General features: G+C 37.6%; 1 protein-coding gene across 4 annotated transcripts in view; it reads right to left on the bottom strand.

Annotated features, from left to right (window-relative positions):
- The window catches only part of AP3B1 (adaptor related protein complex 3 subunit beta 1), a 163270-nt gene extending 148417 nt beyond the window's left edge, over positions 1 to 14853 (bottom strand). For all 4 annotated transcript variants that reach the window (XM_048290851.1, XM_048290852.1, XM_048290854.1 and 1 more), the window contains exons 1-2: positions 14600 to 14853; positions 767 to 842 (exon numbers count right to left, since the gene is read on the bottom strand). In XM_048290851.1, coding sequence (XP_048146808.1) covers positions 767 to 842; positions 14600 to 14730 — 207 coding nt within the window. In that variant the 5' untranslated portion in view covers positions 14731 to 14853. The remainder of the gene's footprint in view (positions 1 to 766; positions 843 to 14599) is intronic.
- Between the last annotated feature and the right edge of the window lie 5171 nt (positions 14854 to 20024).

The following is a 20024-nucleotide window of genomic DNA, read 5'->3' as shown; positions in this document are numbered from 1 at the left end:
CACCATCTGTACCTACTCACTTTGGTACATACTCAGACAGGATTAAGTATGCAAAACCCAAGCAAAACAAAAAAAGCACATTCAGAGTAGACTGAAGAAACAGTGACAGAAAACAAATTCAAAAGCCCCAAAACAAAGAAGTCAAGTGCACACAGAACAATCTTCTGTAGCACATTCTTCCAATACTTTAAAGAAGAAACAAAGGGATACATACCATCAACTTCATGATGGTTTTTTTTATAGGGTTTAAACATACAATGGTGTTAAACATTATTTAATCACCTCTGTGAGTACACATTCACCTGAAATATGTCATCAAATATTCAGGCATCATGCTCAGTCAAAAAAGAAGATCCTCATGCAATTTAATAAAATAGAAATAGTAAATGCAACTTGTCATTTTATTCCTGCAAATTTCTGTTGTTTCCAGTGTGACAAATTTGAAGCTTCTCTTCAGGAGCCATTTCCTATTCAAGGTCTCACTGAAAAGAGCTGTTTACAGGCATATTGGCACTGTTACATAAATATTTCAAAAGCATATGACTGCATATATCCAGATATACCAATTTCTACACAAAATTCCAAGTTAAGAATTTTACCATTTCATCACCACAACTTCTAAAGATAATTTAGAGACTTAAGTGCTAACCTGGTACAGATCTGTAAAAGTAAAACATTATTTCCACCCAAGAAATAAAAAGAATAATAATAAACCCCCATATCTCATAACAAATAAAAACAGTAACAAAAAAAAAAAATCACATACCCCAACAATCCTTTTCATAGCATCCAGCTTTGCGGAATCTTTACTGCTTTCCAACATTTGTTTTAGGTCTTCATTTCTATGGTAGAAATACAGAAAAACATCAATTAGAAAAACTAAAAATTAAAACCAGAATACCATTTTTATATTCTTGAATCAGTTCAGCAACTCATGGTGAAGCACTGCTCCCTCTTGCCCACTTTTAAATTGTATTTACTAACATGCTGTATAATGAAGAGTTTAGCAAAAGAACGTATCAGATTCCAACAATAATGTAAGACCGTGAAACTTTAATCTGCTGTTAGCTGAAGCCTGTCTTGAAGGCTGAAATCTTGAGGTACAAGAAGAGATTAGTTTAAACCAACAATTTATTCACTTCTCCCTTGTCCCCCAGGGAGGCCCAGATGCAATAATGAGAAGTTGACATGTTTGTGTTAAAACATAATATCAGCTTATGTAAGTCACTGAAAAGCCCAGACTTCAGCATGCTCTGAATTTCACTAAGAATCAAGGATACAACCTTGTGCTTCTATTTGCCTTTCTGGATTGTAAATTGCTATCCCCTGTGCTCAGGATTAAAAGCCTCAGATCTCTAGTAGGTCTGTTCTACAAGCTCTAAGACATCCTGATGATTAGATACATACAGTGTCCAAGCACTCTTTACAGATGAAATAAAATTCTCCCACAAAAATAACAAGTTGGTAAGAATGTTCTCTTGTAGATACAGCTTTTCATGAGTTGTCACTAATAAGAAACCCCATCCTGCTTCGCTTTTTAGATGTAAACAAATCACAGTCTAACTGCACTTACAGATGATGGAACCTTACAAAAAAGATTCTCTGACAGCTTTTTGTCACATCTGGATTGCCTGATTACTAAAAGATACAAGCAAATAGAAGCTCAAGAAGAGACACCTGCAATATTCCAAAGAACTCTGAAGAATTTCCAAGTTTACAAACCCTGTGAACTTTCACATAAGTGGGTAGACCATGGCTGGACACCAGGTGCCCACCAAGTCACTCCTATCACTCCCTTCCTGAAGCAAGATGTGGGTGAGAAAATAGGATGGAAAAGACCTCATGTGTCACAATAAACACAGTTTAATAAAGCAAAAGCAAAGGACACATGCAGAAGCAAAGGAAAACAAAAGATTTATTCTCTATTTCAAATCAGCAATGTCCAGCCGCTGCCCAGGAAGCAGGGCTTTAGTATACTTAGCATCTGCTCTGGAAGACCAACACCATAAGAAAGAATGCCTACCCCTTCTCCTTTTTCTTAGCTTTTACTGATGATCAGTCATCATATGGTATGGAATATCCCTTTGGCCTGTCTGGGTCAGGAGTCCTGGCTACACATCCTTCAAGATCTTGCCCATCCCCAGGCTACTAGTGAAGGGGAATACTGGAGAGACAGTCTTGTCTGCTGTGTGAGCACTGCCCAGCAGTAGCTGCAACACTGGTGCGTTACCAACACCTTTCTCACCACTAATACAAAGCACAGCATGACGAAGACTGCTGCAGGGGAAAATAATTCCACCTCAGCCAGACCAAATATATCCAAACAAGATTTCAAAAGTGAGTGCAGAATCTAGAAATTTACTGATTTATCACTGCTCTCAGAATTTCGTATGGGAAGGAGAGAGGGATGTAAGCCAAAGCTGAAATTAGTTACAATGAAACAAAATATTGTCACTCATTCAGTCATAAACCTTTAAAGAGTACTTTTCCTACTTGCAAGGGACAGAGTCACTCTAATAGAGACTTCCTCATATTTTCAGAATCAATAGTGCATCTGCTTTGTGCCTCTCCATGAGAAATCCACATTGCCCACGTTTCAGTATACATCCACAAAAGAACTGCAACCAGATGAAAAAAAAACTCCAACAAAACAATCAACTTATTTCCTGCTAAGCTAAGGCATGTAAAATTCAGGATACCTATATGCAACTTAAAATTTAAGTCTAACTCCTTTTCCAAAACCAAGTGTTTCACTAAATAATTGAAGAAACCTATTACAGATTCCCTATGTTGTAAATATTGGCTTTCCTTGACAGCTTAATATTTAATTATTATCTTAAAAAAAAAAAAAAAAGTAAGCATTCTATTTCCTTGCCTGCTTTAGTACCATTTCCCAAATATCACTGGTAACTCCCTATTTTGTACACATCACGCTCAAAGGTTTTTACTGTTTTTAGTTACTCCTGGACATGTTCAAAGATCTATATGGTCAGTGTTCTATTGCTACATTTGTTTGGTTTGTGTGCTTTGGTCATTTAAATTATACATCCCATTCAGTTTTGTCCTCTAGTTTTGCATACTGCTAAGCTCAGCTTTGTAAGCCCATAGCCGACCACGTTCTTCATGGGAAGTGGCAACATCCAATGTACCTTCTTCTTGTAACACCACTCCAAGTTGACAGGTCTGTTAAAAATATCTAATGCTGTGATGTCACAGGTATTTTCCTATTGTCTGCATTCCTGTTCCATGATAAAGGAACACCTCTCTCTACCTTAAACTCCACATTTTTCTGATTTTATTTGAAGATGCTTGTATTCACCTCTGTTATCATCACACTTCTTTTAGTCATCCCGTATTTTCCCCTCAGATCTATATCTTTATTTTTGATATTAGAAATAAAGTATTTGGTGGTTTAGGGCCGCACATAAAACATCATTCATAATTTGGGGTTTTTACCTTTCAATCCCTCTGCATAGTTCCATTTGCAATTAACTTTTTAGGAAGAGTAGCTTCGATTTAATTTTTTGGAGCCCTCTTTATTCCCATCACCCTTGGCCACAGAAATAGCTTATTTTGCGGACCATTCCTACCTGCCTATTCCTCATCTGATACCAAGTAAGTCTCAGTTATTTTTGATCAGCTTGAAGTATCTCGCCTGAGAGACTTTGCTCTAGCTGGATACAGCAACTCAGAAACCTCTAATTCCTTCTGCTTAACTCTTAATTCTTACCTGTGCAAGAATCTGTACGACATGGTAACGAAAGCTACATAGCAAAAGACAGGACTTGATTTAGAAAGTTGCTTTTAGTCCTATGCTCCCGCTTCCAGTTTCCTACTGTTGTTGCAAAATGTGGAATATGTAAAAATTTTCTTAAGAAAGGATGCTCTTTGATGTTTGATCTTTGTATACATTCAAGCCTAATCAACAACAAATGAGATCAATCTATGAAATGGATAGCAGCTAACAAACAAGCTGCAAGTGATGTCTGTGTGTTAGAAAGACAAATTACTTGTCTGTAGAATTGCCTTGTTAAGGTTTAGGGCTTGACAAGTTACCATGACCTCAGACCCCAGGTGAGGTTAGTAAAGCCTGGGAAGAAGGATGCACCCCTGAGAGTGGACAAGGAATGCAAAATTTATGGACCACAAGGACATTCTGTAGAATCCCCAAGACAAGGAGGAAACTAATAAAGACAACTCAGCAACAGTGGGGAATCAACTCAAGCTGGATAAAAGCCAATTCTGGCAGGGACAGACTGTGATCATGGCCCACCAACTCAAAAAACCACCAACCTAGAAGAAGACAAAGGCTGAGCGTGTGGACCAGTTATCATGAGAAGCAAGAGAATCATTAACCAATAGAAGGCAGAATACTAACTAACAAACAAAAAAAACCAAAACAAAACAAAAAAAAGAAGTCTGTGTCAACAGGGTAGAAAATGAAGAAATAATAATTTGAACTTGAGGACCAAGAAGCAAAACCAGAAGAAGTTACACAGAACAAGATCCAAGTACAAGCTGAAGACTGTCTCCCAGAATGTAACAAATAACAAGAAAAAATACAAAGGTGAATTTAAGATGTGAAGACAGAAGGAGGAAGCGTTTAGTGATGAACTGCACTTCCAAACGCTTATAGAAAATATTCTATATATCATACACTTCAAATTAAAGCATTTTGAACTGTTAGCGGGGAAGATACAAAATATAACAATTTAGATGTGAAGACCTGTTTTCAGCCAGCCTTGTTTCCATAAGAGAAAAGCAGCAAGGGAAAAAAGAAAGAAAGAAAAATAGGAAATAAACAACAAGTTCTTGATGAATTCATTTGGAAATTAATTGTTACCTCAACTGATGGTTTGTTGGGATTTTTAAAAATCTTTTCTAACAAATTATAATCCAGGATTAGCAAACATCAGATATTTACAGAGTATAATATTGCTCCATACATCCACATGGATCACCAGCAGTAGCAAGCCTTTTTTCTTCTACAGTTAGATATGGTTTCAGTGTAACCTCAAAGTTTCGCTCTTTAAGAGCAGACTTAATAGTGCAAGACACATCAATTATTTTGCCCAGCATTGTGGAGTTTTGTTCCATTCTTCTAAGTGAAGTATGTAAAAAATCAATAAAAAAATTACTGCACTCAACCAAGCTTGCCTGCCAAGAATGAGGCCTACTCAAAAAAAAGAAAATCTTACGAAGTAACAGGATACCCATTCCCTTGCTGTTTTAACTTCCAGAAAAAAATATTGTATGCAGATTTCAAAGGTCATTTCCCTCCAAAAACAACTCTTATCAGCAGTCTCAATGAACAATGGGAAAAGCAAATGCATTTCAGTCTTTTGTAATACAGTTTACTGTACAGTAAAAATATTTTCACCTTTTGATCATTAAGAAGTTTTAAGGAAATTTTCATCCTTAAGTAAAATCTCTCAAAATAGAAAGCATAAATGTAAGCTTTGCAGTCACACTAGGGTTCATGTTCCTATACTCATTAGTTATGCTTCTATACTCATCAGTTCACAATCTTAGACAAACTCTTTATCACTTATCTCTGCTTACCAGGGGCTCAGGAAAATGCAAGGAACCCTCAGCTGCACCAATACCTGCCTGTCCCTGCTAAAACTTTGAGAGTGATTCTAGCCTTACAGAGTTACGTACATACTATGGATGATTGAAATATAAACCTTATTACTTCAGGAGGAACACCAGGTTTAAAAAAGCCTAATCTGACAGTTGACAAATGATGTGGAACTATACGAAGCAGGAAAGTAATGGTCCCAACAACAGCAGATGCAAAAAACACCAAACTTTTGCACGAGTATAAATATGTAGTCTCAGCCATTTTCCCTGACAGTAATACAAGGTAAAATTACTTTCCAAGAGCAAAAGTACAGAAAAACAAGAAGATTCCCACCCGTATGCCCAATGATGTATTCTAAGAACTCAACAAGATTTCCCTTGAGTTCGCAAGTCATAATCTAGTGTCTTAAGATCTATTACAATACAGGCCCACTGTCATCAAAAGTTGCAAGCTGAAAGCACTGGTACAGATTAAAATTAGAAATATTACAGTCATATACAACAGTGCCATGAAATATACTACTTGTATAGCATCTATCATATAAGGCAATGAGTCAATTATTAATATATTAAGAAATCAGTTCCCAGCTGCCTTTGTAATCTTTACCACCACAGGCTTGTATTCCTCAGTACTGGAATTCGAAAGCTAAAGGAGTGTAAATTAGAAATGCAAATTCATCACCTAGCTTTCACGGCAAGTATCACATGACAGATCTACAATGACACAACATGACGGACATCACAAAACACGCCCACAATAAAATGTTCTCTTTGAAACACTGGTTGAATGTTAAGAGGAGGTAGTAAATTTCTAATTTTCTTCTATGTTTTCGTATTTTACACTTGTAGCATTTAAGATTTATACTACCTTTTTCCTTCTCCATGAAAACACTGCTTTCTTCATACCTTTGAATATCTACCTTCGTAGATATGATAGGGGCATGGATATGACAGGACCTGTGACAGACCTACCAATTTGGATTAATCTTACAGATGTTATCATTAGAAAGTAAGCAAAAACCACCAGCTAATCTTTTCTAGCTCTCATGTTCTTTCTTGTGTCCTCTATTCCCCTGCCATTAAAAAAGGAATAAGCCACAAACCTTACAACTGCCCCAAGATAAAAGGAGATGGTGGGGATAGGGGCATGGTAGGTGTGTGGAGTGTAGGGAACAAAAGAAAAGACAAAAAACAGCCTTAGATCTTGACAGTCACAAGATTATACTGCCAAACAGCTTTAACAGCCTGGAGTCCTATGCCAGAAAGCACCTTGATCACCTTGCTCTGCACATTGATTATGGCAAACAGTATCTAAAGAATAATTCTGAATATGCCCTACTACTGTCAGCATGCACTTGGTCACTAAAACTGCCGTCTTGATGAGGTTATGACTAGGATTACAGATTCCATTGAGCAATGTTATCCCCTTCTACAGAAAAAAAAAAGTAGGCATAACTATACATCACTGAGGTTTAAACAGCTATGTCAGCAATAAACCTGGGCCTCTCTCTCAGTTACTTTGTCCCCCCATAGGAACTATGACAAACTTCTAGTCATACTAAAATATTAACTCAGAATCTGCGGCATGTCATTGGCCACTGCATCAACATGTTCCGAACAACTATTACTAAGAAAACACTTGCTCCACTCTGGTAAAATACACATTTATTTTCTATTCTTTTTAGCAACACCGTAAGATTAAACCCATAGATTTTCAGGTTTTGCTACACTTCTGACATGCCAGTTAGTGAAAGAAGTCACCCACTAATCATAAGCCTTCTTTGTAATAAAGAAAAATGTTCATGAGTATCAAAACTGCAACTGAAGACAAACTAACAATGCAAAAGCAACCTTGGGAACAGCTGTAATCCCCTCTAAGAAAGAGGAATGAATTCTAAACCATGGTGAGACAGAAGGTCTTCATATATAAGGACAGCACTATAGCACAGCAAGGTAAGATACAGGAAATGGGAAACAAATCCACTACTGGGGAGGAAGCACGCTTCACCACTTTTGATAATATGGAACAAAGCTGTACAGAACAGAAGTTACAGAAGTCTCACTCAGTTGAGTTTTAACAATGCATTTCTTGTTTTAAGTTTTCCATCCACTGCATACTTTCAGTTGCCCACTATCAACTGTGCTGTTCTTGCATTCAAGAGACTTCACTTGGCAGGACATACTTTTAACCACAGCATACTAAAATAAATTTTTTTTGCCTTCCAACATAAAATTCCAAACACTGTGAATGCTACCAAGTTTGAAGCAGAAAATACACACTGACAGAGCAGTGTAACCTTTACTCTTGGCATCTGAGTAGCAATGAAGTCCTAGGAAACATCCCGTGTTTCCTGAAAAAAAATTTTTTTCTTGACATTTTAATGGCACTGGAAAATCCTTAAAATAAATTGGTTTATTCTAGGTCATGCTATTGTGTAAACTCTAAACAAGTTTGAATTTAACATTTAAAGAGGACCTGCAAATTGATTTCAGAACCATTAAACATGGAAGCTAAATCAGTAACAAATACATGCTGCAATTTGAGTTTATTTTAGTTAATTTAAGGTTTTCGTCCAGCAGGAAATTAAGAAATCTGAGTTTCACTGTGTTTTGGTCTATGCCACAAACTGTTTGAATGACATCTTGTGGTGCTGTTCAGTACTACCATCCTCCTCCATTATAATACTGTATCTACTTCTAATTCACAACATAGAATTCAACTACTACTTCAAGGGAGACTTGAATCATATGGCTTTGAGTGTAGCTGTTCTATGGCTTAAAGAGAATTGAGACAAGAAGTAATTTATTTCTTTTTCAGCTACCCCTCATTTTTCAATCTGAAAAAGAAGCATACTACCCAAAAAGCAAAACTCAATAGTTTTAAAGGATAGACTAGAGATGTGAGGGAAACCAGGATAACTACAGTATCCTGTAAGGCTGAGAGCCAAAGAGAACAAAACCAGTTATGGTCTAACCAGAAACATAATTTAACTCATTTAATAATTACTTTGCCACTAATTTCTCAAAGCACTTGCAATCTGGACGGTTTAGGTATACTCTTTCCTTCTCACTGGGGAAACAGGAAAGTATAAAGTTAAAAACTAAATAAAGCATCTCCCAGTTCTCTGCTGTGAATAGATAGTACCTGAACAATGCTTGAGCAATCAGTGCATCAACATCTGTAAGTTGCTGCTACCACCACCATCAATGCAGATATGTAAACTACCTACATTTCAAAAGCTCTAACCAGATAGCGGCTAGTATGACCGGTTTTAAACCCTTTCTGGATCCGACTGCAATTTAATCTAAGATTATCTGTTGTCAGTAGAGTAGTTACAGATACTATTTCACCCAGCAACAAGAAAGGCTGTCTGAAAGGATGAAAAGATTCAATCTTGCAATTGCACTGCAAATAACCTCTTCTGATAGTACCCATACCACTAATACTACAGGGAAAGTTCTGCCAGCGAGAAATCTTCCTCGGTGGAAGATAGCAGTTTTCTGAAAGCTGAAAGAGTGTCTTCAGGGGTGGTGCTGCCATTTAAATGGTTGTGTCAACTTAGAGCCTGTCTTGAGGCTAGTGCTCAGAATTTGCAGACATTTGTAGATCACTTTGCAGCATTTGATAGCTGTGAAGGGATTACAGGAAAGTGAGAAGCAGTATCACAGAATATTCTCAGCTGGAAGGGACCTACAAGGGTCACTGAGTCCAACTCCTACTGTTTGTTTCCAGCTTTCCCAAAAATGCTGAGAGAAGGCTTCTTTGAAAGATACCGCCACAGAAGTGGTGCTGCCAGAACCTACTCAGTGTTAGTATATTAATTTACATGTATGTCCACGTTTCAGAAACACCGTAGAACAGCATTACAATGCTGTTCATCTTCTGGCAGAATGCCAAACAATTCTGAGTTCCTCCAAGTATCAAAACTATCGAGGGGTGGCACAGACAAGGATAGCCTCCAAAAAAAGCAGAACTAAAAATTTGTGGAATTTCTTGCAAGTGTCAGCCTTGTAACAGTTGTAGATTTATCTATTTCACACCATTCAGGATGCCGATCAAAGGAAATGTCTAAGGTAAATATACGACAATGCAGTAAACATGCAGAAACCACAGTGAAGACCTTAAACTGTAAAACTTGCCTTTCTAAAGAAATAAAAAAGCCCCCAAAAATGTAATGACTACATTACAGAGAATCACAGCAAATCAACAGTTCATTGCTTGCATCTTCATATGTGCCAAGTGCATGGCAATAAGAATATATTCACTGTGTGTCACTTCCTATCAGATCTGACAGATTTCAGCTGGAGAAGCGTTCTGCAATAGTATGCCCACCTTTGTACACCGCGTTTAGTTCCTATCCTTGTACTGACTAAAGGGTTCAGATTTTGTCTTGTAGACTCATCAGGACTCATCCAAACCATTCATCTTTGCTGGGTTGCACATCCTACCGAAACTGGCATATCACCATATTGGTGGGCATAGGGCCATTTTAACAGATGGAGAAAGAAAGTAGTTGTGCCAATGAGCTAGTGGATGCATGAAGTTTGAATATTAGAGCTGGAGTCTCCTCCAAGAATTTCACAAATGGCAATCTATGTACAATCTCTCCATGACTGACTGGTTGAACAGAATATGCCAAGACAAAACTAGATCAATTTACAACTCCAAGAACACCTCTGGCAGCAGTTGAAAGCAAGTTTTTAGCTCCGATGAATTTGGAAAAGTCTTCTGCACAGAGAATTGGGGAATTAGTATCTTAATGAAATCACCACCTTCAGCTCTCTGCAAAACAGGCTTGCAAATCTCTGCAAAGAAAAATGAGTTTGCAGCACTGCTGAGTTTTCTGACTAATGGCTCAACAAAACACGTAAGTCAGATCTGCAATAAAAAAATCTAATAAATTACAAATGTATTTTGCTTGGCAGTAATACAGTTTAAAGATGCAAATCAGTAAAGCTGAAAATGTGTGTTATAAATTTTGCCATCTGCTTCAATATTGTACTTAAAAATTGGTATCTACTGATGTCACTCCTATAGTTCAGCTCTAAGTTTTTACATTTTATCAGGTAAAGCAATAGGTAGTTTTATTGCTGAAATTGTACCATTTCCAAGAACCAAACCTCACTACATTTTAATTTTACATGCAGGAAAGTTTTGTTGAAAATGCAATTAATATAGATGAAAATCTTCTGTCTACCTGTAATTCACTGTAGGCAGTTATAGTTGCACCCTAATACATGTAATTAACAGGGATTCTGTGTTACTAATTAGCTCTCCAGGTACACTTCGATGTTGGAAGGTGGTTAGAGTTTTCACTCCTCCACTGAGAGTAATAATAATGTAATAAAGCATAATGTAACTATAAAACTATTCTATTAATTTAGGTGGTGTGTATCATATAGTATTTCTCTACACTATACAGGAGATTCTGAGATTCCAACTAGGCAGTGCTTACTTCATGGTCCATCAATCTAGAACACAGAGAAATAGCCTGAGGCCCACATACAGGATTCAGCTTGTCCATAAGATTTACGTAACCCACTGGCTCTTACAAATTTTCTGCTGAAAACTTCTTTTATAGACAAAGACTTCTCTGCAGACTGTTTCCATTACTCTGGGGACCAGAATCCGACCCTTTTTCTTCTTTTTGAAACATGCGGGACATGTGAATATCTAGGATGTAACCAGCTCAAAGACAACTGTCAAACTACCAACCTGAACACATAAATACATTCTTAAAATATAAATATAAAACTAGTATAAAGGAATACCATACATGTCAGTTCATGTTACAAGTGTGAAAGAGGAAAAGAGGAAGGAGAGCAACAGGCATCTCCAGTCATGCAACTGGGCCCTTTCCACACAAGGAGGTTCAGACTGACTCATCTCAGGTATATAAGATCTTTCAATTATTCAGTTACTGAGATGCTTAACAGAATGAACACAAAAATTCCATTCTCCTGCTTCATTCATCTAACCAAGCAAAAAGCTTTAAAATCAATACATACCAAATACAAAAGTTGTATCTGCCTCTTTAGTCAGGATTAAATACTCAAACAGCTAGTGCCAGTATCATATATTTGTTGTGAAATCTGTTATTCAAGAACAGTTTCAGTTTAGTCAAAACCAGTAAGAAATCAGTTTCTTCTGTACATGTTGTAATACTATAGAGATTAGAAAACTCCTCCTTTCCTCATTTCTTTTGTCCCAAACATGTACAGTTACCTCACAGAAGCAGACCAAAGTTGTATACTTATTTTTTCTATTTTCTTTCACTTCAGTAAATACATACAGTGTATTAGCTAATCAGAAACCATGTTTGCACATGGTGTGTGCAACATAATGCACCTTGCTTATATTAAGATAAAAAATCATGAAATAAACAGTTCCCTTTAATAATCTTCCAACAGTAAAACTTTCCACTTAGTCAGGATTAAGATGTCACCAGGACAGAAATTTTGATGAACTGAGACATTTTCAACACTGACAGCACGTGTTTGAACCAAACCACAACACAAACATGTACTGAAAATACTATGTTCACTAATCAAATTAAAATTATATTTGTAATTGAAAGTTATTGGAAAATCATTGAATGCTAAAGGTAAAAAAGGCAGCTTTATCAGGAAAATGATAAATAGACTTTTACATCAAGGGATGCTCAGAGCTTTTAGATGAGACGAACTTCAGCAGAGTATTCGTACTGAAATGTGAGAAACAAAACAGGACAAATAATTTATATTAGAACAACTTTGGATTTCAGATTTAAGTCCACCAATACTGATTCGTGCCTCTGTGTGGGCCCTTCTGTCGTAAGATCAAAGACAACTTATCCTAAACAACTTCATTAATGCCATACCCATTCTGGCTTACTTCTTCATGACAAACAGAAGAAGACAGACAACACAAAGAAAAGAGTCAGGAATTTTTTCAAGAAACTATTTACAATAGCAGTGTGATATTTATACATTAACTACCTGATATTTACTGATTTACTGGCAACGGGCAAGTGCAGGGTTCTGGGCCATATATTATATATGTATCCCTCCGCTGAGAAGGAGCATTTCTTGTATCATCAGTAGAACTAAGGACGAATCCCCCTTCCTCAGCAACAAAAAAAGTTTGCCAAGAACTGAAACAACACAATGATACCAGACATGAGTATATCAGCAGTGATGAGAGACAATCTAGAGAGATCAGCAAACAACCTTTGAAAAGCTCTAACAGCAATTTTCATTTCACCAGTGGAATACTTTGCTAAACACACACCTTCACAGGCAAGATACAAGGACACATCTTGCACTTTTCTGTATGCTCTTATATTGCCTTCTGATGAGCAGGTTTTGCACTATTACTAGAGTGAACTAGTAGAAACACAAAGTATACGCTTGATGAATGACAACTGCATTTTCCAACCAGAGTGCCACACAGTCCGCTTTTCCAACAATAACCCTCACTTGCAGTCCAGTGGCTTTTCCACACTACACAAATTTTCACACTACGCAAATCACCTTCCCTGCACAGTGTCTGTTCCTCAACTATCCAATCCACACTCAGAGCCCAACCACACAAGTGTGAATTGTGGATAACACCCTACTTCAGCAAGAACTTGCTTGTCAGCTACAAAAAACCACAGACAGCAATGTCTGTTTTCCTCTCAAGTAATTCCTTTAGAGGATTACACTTCTGTAAGTGTAAGAGCAAGTCTGGAGGAGCAATTAATTAATATGGCACGTTCACATATCACAAGCTGTTCTGGTTCTTCCATACTAAAGGACATCCATATACATACACACGTACAAAACATCTCAGGACACCAGAGCTGTACTTCCCCATGATCACTGGGAAGCCTTGGGTAGAACCAGTCACCTCAGCTTCTGCATCTAATAAAATAGAGAGCTATACTTCACTTGCAAAACAGTCCTAAGTTTATGAGTTATGTAGAAATTTATGGCCATGATCAATGATCAGGATACCCCCCAGCCCGTGGAAAAAAGAAAGTAGCAAAATAATGGTTTAGAAATAAAGTGTGAAGTTGTTTCTATGGAAAGGGGACAAGAAAAGAAGGGCGCAAACAACGTAAATCAGCTAAAACACACAAATCCATAGAAGTGCATTTATACTAGAGCAGTGAAAATTTGAACTGGAACAGAATGAAAAAGCAAAGTATTTAGCAAAATAGAAGGGTAAAAACAAATGAGACTCATCTGGCAAACTGAGGAGGCCCATCAGGTACTGTCTCACAGAGCTAAGCATTAGACTGACAGCAGCTTCATGTTTTCGTGATTTACTTTGGGGTGGTTCACAAATAAACACATCAGTCGAGGTTTCCAGAGCACAGATGTTCTCTTTGTGCAGAACAATCAAACTGAAGAAGCAGCAATTGATTTTCTAATGTCCATGAGACCTTAGTTTATGGTGCTTTTTTATTGGTTGCTCTCTGAATAGATTTCCAATTTGTTGTAGAATACAATTCCAGCTTAGCAAACCTTTTGGTCCTTTCATTTGGACATTCTTCCTCTCCAATCCACTTTTACTTTAAGGAGCTGAAGGCTTTCTGTACCAGTGCACATGGCCGGGGTTTTTTTAACTTCTCCATTTCCTCATTTTGACTTCTGACCAAGACACTGCTAACACTCACTTCAAGCTGGGCCACCTCGCCCTGATCCACTACACTTCCAACCACAACTCCCAAAAATACTTTTTTTTTTTTTTCCAAACACTTTATATATATATACATTTGACGGCAAAATTATGACAATTCCAGAGCGGTTAGCTGTCCAAACAGAGGAAAAATGATAAGCAGTTTTCCAAACAAACCAAAAGAAACACTTTGCAAATAACCCACTCCCTACGCACACTTTAAACGTAAGCAAGCCAACTTTTCCGCGGAGTCACGAGGGGAGACAAGCGGGAGGCGCGGCTTCCCCGTCAGGGCCCCTGGAGCTTTCCCTCCCCGTGGGATGCCCCGCCAGCCCAGCACCGCCCGCCCGAGAGCCCAGCGAGCTCCCTTACTTCTTGGTGTCGCTGCTGAAGAGCCCGAAGGCCGCGGGAGCCGAGGGGGTCACGGTGGGCGCCGCCTCCTGCGCCAGCTCGGGCGTCGACTCCCCGCTCTGCTCGCTGTAAGTGAGCCCGTTGCCGGACATGCCGCCGCTGCCGCTGGTGCCGGTGCCGCCGGTGCCGGTGCCGCCGGTGCCTACCCGCCCCGCCGAAGTTGCCGTCGCTGCACCCCGGACCTGCCGCCCGGCGCTCCCCCCGGAAGCGGGGCCGTCACGCGGCGGGGGGCGGGGCGGGGCGGGGCGGCCGGGCCCGGACGTGCGGCCGGAGCCGCGGCCCCGGGGCAGGGGGAGGGGCTGGGCGGTGGCGCGCCTCGGGGTGTGCTTCCCGGGCCTCTGCCGGCCCCTTAAAATACAAAGCATGGCCTAGAGCGTGAGGTCGTTTGCTGCTTCTAGTGACCGTGTTACCGATACCGGTACTCCACGCTCACGACAATAGTGGGGTAACCTAGACTAGAAGAAGCTGTTCACGTATGAGAGGCCAGAAATATAAAAGGATAGTTAGAAGTCTTCTGAGGGAAGTTTCTCCTAATTCCTTTTTACAATCTTGTTTTCCTTCGTGCATCTTTCCCCTTTCCCCCTAGTCTCTCAGGAATAATCTGTGTTCATTAAAACACCCTTCAATCTGTCTCCCGACATATGCTATTGGAGTGCAACCTTTTTATCCTTAGAACTGAACTCATTTCCAAAAGGTTACCTGTTCACAATCAATACTTTTTATCCTGCAGAGAAGAAAAAAAAAAAAAAGAAAAAAAAAGGCGAAAGAATGGATTGTCATATTTTTCTGAAGCAGCCTTTTGACTTGCTTGCTTTTCAGCAACTTGCACATTTCTGATTGAAACTGATAAAATACCAAGCAAATAAACTTTTTACAAAAGCATTTAGCAGTAAAGTATTTATTAAGAGTATGAGACTACCGTAAAGGTAGTTGTCCTCAACAGCTGCCTTCTACAGATGCCAGCATTTTAATTTTTTTTATGGTTTCTCACAGCTTTCTCCTGTGTACTTTTGGAAGTCATGATTTACAGTGTAAAAGCCCCAGTGTGAATATTCTTGACCATCTCCATTTTACCTATTGGTTTTTTAGAGTTCCACCTTTGTTCTGCCTTTTGCATTATTTACAGTAACAGCCATCACAGTTTTCTTTCCCTGCAGAGAGAAATATCTCATTATTACTACCATAACCTGTCACAGGAACTGTTGATACTTATCCAGTGATTTGATTTGAGGCAGACACCTCTAAATCATACAGAATCAGAGATGATTCTATATCCTGATTTTTAAAGGATCAAAAACCAGATTAGGCTTCTGGAGAACTGGGTCTGAACCAGACAAAAATGGACACCCACTTCTCTCTGCAGAAGGACCTGAGAATTCCTCTCAGCAGTCCTTAGAAATTGTCTCTGTTTTTCAGACCATGCCTATTTATTTCAAATTGTTACAGAGAAAGCACTTGAACATGAAGAGGTCTCTAGCTATGTCTTTTATTTGTGTACCAGGCACATATAGTGAAGGAAGGGGTAACCTACATGAGGCCAAGTCAGTAGTTTGTAAGGTAGATCTATTCTAATTTTTTTAAGACTCTCTGCTTGTTCTCTGAGGCAAGAGGTTAAAACTGCTTGCTTCTTTTTATGAATCTATAAAATAAGTACGTATTAGCACTAAGAAGCTCCTTAAGTACAAGAAACCAATTCTTTTTTTACTATGTATATTTGCTACATAGGATTCACTCCATGTGTTACTTAAGTAATCTTAGGATAAATGGAAAAAGAAAACAACAGACTTGTAGAATGTCAGAGTAATTCATGGGAATACAAATGGCAAAAATAAGACAAATGGCTATTGAAGTGGATGATCATGGGACTGTGATATGAGAAGAGAAGGAAATAGTAACAGTAATGCAGAGCTTGAAAGGGTCTTGCAAATGACAAAAGAAATATTATCTGAAGGTATATTAAGTATAATTGAAAATTCCTATCAGGACGGTTAGCTATGAGCTTCTGCTATCAGTTCTTGATCTAGTTTTAGCCTGAAATATGCCACAACTGTTCAATGAACAGCCTTTTCCTGTCTAAATTATGTCTTCAAAATCACCATGCAGTGATAAGGTACTTGCACATTGAATTTATACCTGTATGCAATTATGTCAAAATTACAGAATCATGAAACACAAAATACTCCAAATCTAAATCCTCTACTTACATTCATTGATTATAGCATTCTATATTTCAAGGCTTTGTGCAGCATAAGAAAATTAACAGAAAGGCTTAAAAGAGAGAACATAAAAAGCTTTTGCTTCTCAGTTTTCCACTTATATTTCCTTCTGAAACTATTTCACCTCCATTATTCATAGCATCTTCACAACTCTACTTATCTAGTGTCTGGTAAATTACATGGTTTCATACTTTCCATTCATAGATGTTAACAACTATACAGAAGTGGTGTGTGGACACAGCTTTTAAAAGTTAATTGCACTGAGAAATACCTTCCAAGGCTCAATGGAAGATGTATTTGTATGGATAAATACATACACACTTTCATCAAAACTCACGCATAGTGGTGTATACATATGTGTTTGAGGGGAGAAGGATTTACATAGCTCAAAAAGTTGTAATTTTGTAATTCCAACAAACATTAACTTTTCTAGGCTTTCTGAAACATTTACAGAAGATACTTTGCAGTTTTTTACAAAGTTATATACATTTTGTGGCCGACGGGCTGCCAAATGCTTATTGGGTGCCCTCTTGTGGCTCAGATTATTAGTGTGTTATTTGCCATGAAAAAGACAGGAGATGCATTGGTACAGAAATTAATTTTTATGGAATTCAAACTCTGTACAAGAGAAATGTCAAGCTATTAAAAGCTTTGCTCATATTGTATATGTTGCTGATAGACTTTCATAAATGCAGAATGTGCTGGTATTGCAGATGCTACACAAACATGTAAGAGTTTTGACTTGTAAATGTCATTGATAAAGGATAAGTAATGATACAATACGAACTTCTTGTAATATGATTTTTCATTCAGTAATGATTTAGAAATCTGGTGTATAATAATTACTTTAAAATTAAGTACCAAGAACTCATTCCCCAACCTGGAATAATGGTTTTGCAGTCTGAGGCGTGAACTCAGCTTCCAGTATTCCTGAGCATGAAAAACACTTTAATCTGCTTCTCTCCAAGTGAATCAAGATTTGGCACTGTAATGAAAGCAAATGAGGGTTTTTTTCAAAAGTACCAGTTATATATTCCCTCTTAGCAGGACTGGCTACTGTGTTATCCACAGAAGTGGAGCTCATTATCTCATCTTGAAATCAGGAGACTCCAAATTCTCTTTTATTCCTTTTATTATACAGCGCTTCTGTAAACTATAAAACTACACAATATATATCTTTTGCCTTCATCAATTAATATTCCTTCAAACGATTATGATGATTTTAGCTAAATGATGAATAGGGAAAGTAGAAGCAAAAAAAAAAAAAAAAAAAACAAAAACATAGAACACAAAAGAGAAATATTTGAAAAATAAAACAATTCTTCAATTCTAGAGTTCTTTGTAATTTCTTCAAGCATGAACATGTAAAATAGGTATTAGTAGAACTGGAAACATAATATTAGATATTACTTTTGGATAGAGAATCCTTGGAATTAAAAAGATTGGGATTATATTAAAAACTATTACAGAAATACAAATATCTCCAATGGAATAAGTGCTGTTATACTCTTATACTGATATCAGACCTGGTGTGTTTGATGGTAATTAAAATCCATGTAAAATGGAAGGTGAACCAGTCTTCAAAACTTTCACTGTAATTGAAAATATTATTTGTTATTTTTTCATTGTTTTATCTTCCCAGATATTTAAATATCATACCATTAAATATTATATCAAAGCAGGAAACCTCAATCAACTGCCAGCAATTTCCCATTACTCCCATGACATGAATGCTCACAGACCTCAAATAATAGGTTTTAAATGTTGAAAACTGTGTTCAAATGTTTATTGCACTGTATCCTAATTTTTAAAAACACATACCCTTGAAAAATGAAAAAAATTGGCTTTTTCTCATATTTATTTTAAGTAGGAGAAGAAGTTCAGGGTGTGGTGGATTCTCTGAAGTACCCCAGCTGGTCATAACTATCTTTCTGAAGAAGTCACCAGTTACAGATTCAGTCTTGATTGGCCTTTTTTTATATCAGTTCTAGGTTTCCTCCTAGATCTATTAGTGAACCAACTACAGGCTTTGATTTGCCAATTTATCTTCTCCTTTTCTTAGTCTAAAGAAGCAGAGAGTCTTCAGTTACAACAAAATATTTAACTGGTTTAAGTAATGAAGCTTAAATAACTTTTTAAAACCTTGTGCCTACATAAACAATTTATACTGTAACATGTCTCCCTTAATTAGTGTTTTATTTTGATAGTTACAGTTTGTAATGCACATTTATTTAAAGATCTTTTTAAGATATTTAGATCTTTTTAGATTAAAGGCTTTAAGAAGGAGGTACATGTACATGGTTTATGTGTTTATTATAAGATATCTTCTTTATTGTGCTGCCACTTTCTAGAAGCTCCACTGAGTTAGGCTGCTCTTGAAATACATTCCTTGACAGTTGGAATACTTCAAGTGTCTTACTGGATCCTGAGGTTTTAAAGCAAGTCAAGCTGCACTTACTAAGGACTTCAACCTTAGTATTTCTTGTGTACCTGCACATCCTTCATGGTCTGCCTTTAAACTACACTAGTGCAGGAAATATACATTTGTGTTCATGTTTGATTTCTAAAGGTACTACAAGTGAATTGTTAGGCAGAAATAAAGGGATAAATATTAATGAAAAAAACCACAGGTTTATAAGATCTTTTCAGCATGTTTCTGTATCTTCCAGTCATCTTAGATCTGTCCTAAAGAACTTCTATTCAGTTCTTGAGATTGTAGTTCAGTTTATTGCTGGATAATCAGCAATCACAATATGTGCAATAATAAAAAGAGAAAATAGGCAGTTTGGAGCAACGGGCCATAAGCAGAGAGAAGGCTAGCATATTGCAAGCACATTGTAAGGCACACTGTGATTTCCTTGGCATGAAGTCAACAATGCATTACTCCTGGTATAGATTACAGTGGTACCAAAACAGGCTTTACTGATGTTGAATGAATATAGCATGCTCTTTTCCACTATAGCTGGAGCACAATGCCCTTCAAAAATACCACCTTCTTATTTCTACAGCATGCAGCATGTATCCCGTCCCATGGAGGAAAAAAAGAGTATTCAGCAAAAAAAAGTGCCAGTTTAAGGAGATCCAGAATCAAAAAGAATCATGGAACCAAAAAGAATCGTCAAATGGCTAAGGTTGGAAAGAGCCACTCTAGGTCATCTAGTCCAACCTCC

The sequence above is a fragment of the Corvus hawaiiensis genome, chromosome Z, assembly GCF_020740725.1.
Source record: "Corvus hawaiiensis isolate bCorHaw1 chromosome Z, bCorHaw1.pri.cur, whole genome shotgun sequence".
Classification (NCBI taxonomy): Eukaryota; Metazoa; Chordata; class Aves; order Passeriformes; family Corvidae; genus Corvus; species Corvus hawaiiensis.
The sequence above is the reverse complement of the archived record's forward strand: the minus strand, read 5'-3'. Positions and strand labels throughout refer to the sequence as shown.